At 37.7% G+C, this 2,043-nt stretch overlaps 1 protein-coding gene across 1 annotated transcript in view; it reads right to left on the bottom strand.

The window, feature by feature from the left end:
* The window catches only part of LOC112075628 (sideroflexin-1), a 10,583-nt gene extending 8,736 nt beyond the window's left edge, over window positions 1-1,847 (bottom strand). Inside the window, exons 1-2 of the mRNA XM_024142594.2 lie at window positions 1,724-1,847; window positions 507-592 (exon numbers count right to left, since the gene is read on the bottom strand). Coding sequence (XP_023998362.2) covers window positions 507-592; window positions 1,724-1,822 — 185 coding nt within the window. The 5' untranslated portion in view covers window positions 1,823-1,847. The remainder of the gene's footprint in view (window positions 1-506; window positions 593-1,723) is intronic.
* Between the last annotated feature and the right edge of the window lie 196 nt (window positions 1,848-2,043).

The following is a 2,043-nucleotide window of genomic DNA, read 5'->3' as shown; positions in this document are numbered from 1 at the left end:
CTGGCGTTGATGATAAAGACCCTTTCTGTTGAAAGACCTTATAGAAACTGGCGTTGATGATAAAGACCCTTTCTGTTGAAAGACCTTATAGAAACGGGCGTTGATGATAAAGACCCTTTCTGTTGAAAGACCTTATAGAAACTGGCGTTGGTGATGAAGACCCTTTCTGTTGAAAGACCTTATAGAAACTGGCATTGATGATGAAGACCCTTTCTGTTGAAAGACCTTATAGAAACTGGCATTGGTGATAAACACCCTTTCTGTTGAAAGACCTCGTCCAAGTTGTGGAAAGAAAAATGTAAATAAGCGGTGAGTGATATATGCTTTAAAAAAAAAAAAATTTAAAGGAGAGAATTGAGCATTGTAGAGATACCTAATCAACATTTCAAACATTTAACACGACATATTAGTAGAGAATTTAGAAGAAAAAACACTTTAAAACGCTGAATGCATATTTGCAAAGCCATATTTTCAAACAGAAGGAGGTACAGGCTGGTTGGTCTTACCGTTGCCTCATGAGAGGGATGTTGATGCAGTTAGCAGCAGCAACAGCGGCGAAGGGAACTAACCTCCCTACGAGGGGAGATATGTGCTGCACAACGACAACAAAGGGGTGGAGTTAAACAGACAGACAGGAGTTGAATTGATCTATACGTTCTAATATCTTGCCGAAGCTTTAAAGCTCTTTGTGCATGTCACGATGGTTATGATGAGTGACATCTGTTTCCACAATGGGAATACCGTATGAAATGCACAACATTTTCTCTCTCTTTCGACACATTGACTAACCAGCAAAGCAGGCAGCAGGCAAAATATGCAGACGACTTCTATTCGTGGTTACTATTCACTACTATTCACTACTATTCACTGTTATTCACTACTATTCACTATTATTCACTATTATTCACCACTATCCACTATTATTCACTACTGTTCACTGTTATTCACCACTATCCACTACTATTCACTATTATTCCCTATTATTCACTACTATCCATTACTATTCACCATTATTCCCTATTATTCACTACTATTCACTGTTATTCACTACTATTCACTGTTATTCACTACTATTCACTATTATTCACTACTATTCACTGTTATTCACTACTATCCACTACCATTCACTGTTATTCACTACTATTCACTACTATCCANTTATTCACTACTATTCACTGTTATTCACTACTATCCACTACCATTCACTGTTATTCACTACTATTCACTACTATCCATTACTATTCACTATTATTCACTACTATTCCCTACTATTCACTACTATTCACTGTTATTCACTACTATTCACTACTATCCACTACTATTCACTATTATTCACTACTATTCACTACCATTCACTACTATTCACTATTATTCCCTATTATTCACTACTATTCACTGTTATTCACTACCGTTCCATTACTATTCACTATTATTCACTACTATTCACTGTTATTCACTATTATTCCCTATTATTCACTACTATTCACTGTTATTCACTACTGTCCATTACTATTCACTATTATTCACTACTATTCACTGTTATTCACTATTATTCGTGGTTACTATGTACCTCTATTCACTATTTTGGACATGATAACTACTCATGATATGACTTGTGAGTAGCTTGTGAGTAGCTTGTGAGTAGCTACGTTTAATAAGACTCCCATGCGATGTGGTTGATGGTAAATGAATGACTGAGAACAGTGTTTCAGTGGGTTAATACCTTTGTTAGTGCATTTAGTCCTAGAGCCGTGGCTACTGCCCCTGTGGTGGCAGACACATAGGCTGTGCCAAGCTGACTGCAAACGAGAGACGCATTCATAAATTCACATATTATCCAAACCACAAAATATTACAGGGTTAAATAGGTATCAGAAACACACCAGACAAAAAACTTCCAGAGCAACATCAGCTAAAAAATGATATAGAACAGGGCTGTTCAACTGTCGGCCAGATCCGGCCCGTTTATTCATTTAGACTGGCGGCCGTGGGCCAGATCCGGCCCGTTTATTCATTTAGACTGGCGGCCGTGGGCCAGATCCG

The sequence above is a fragment of the Salvelinus sp. IW2-2015 genome, unplaced genomic scaffold (assembly GCF_002910315.2).
Source record: "Salvelinus sp. IW2-2015 unplaced genomic scaffold, ASM291031v2 Un_scaffold3296, whole genome shotgun sequence".
Classification (NCBI taxonomy): Eukaryota; Metazoa; Chordata; class Actinopteri; order Salmoniformes; family Salmonidae; genus Salvelinus; species Salvelinus sp. IW2-2015.
This window is presented reverse-complemented; position numbering and strand designations above follow the sequence as displayed.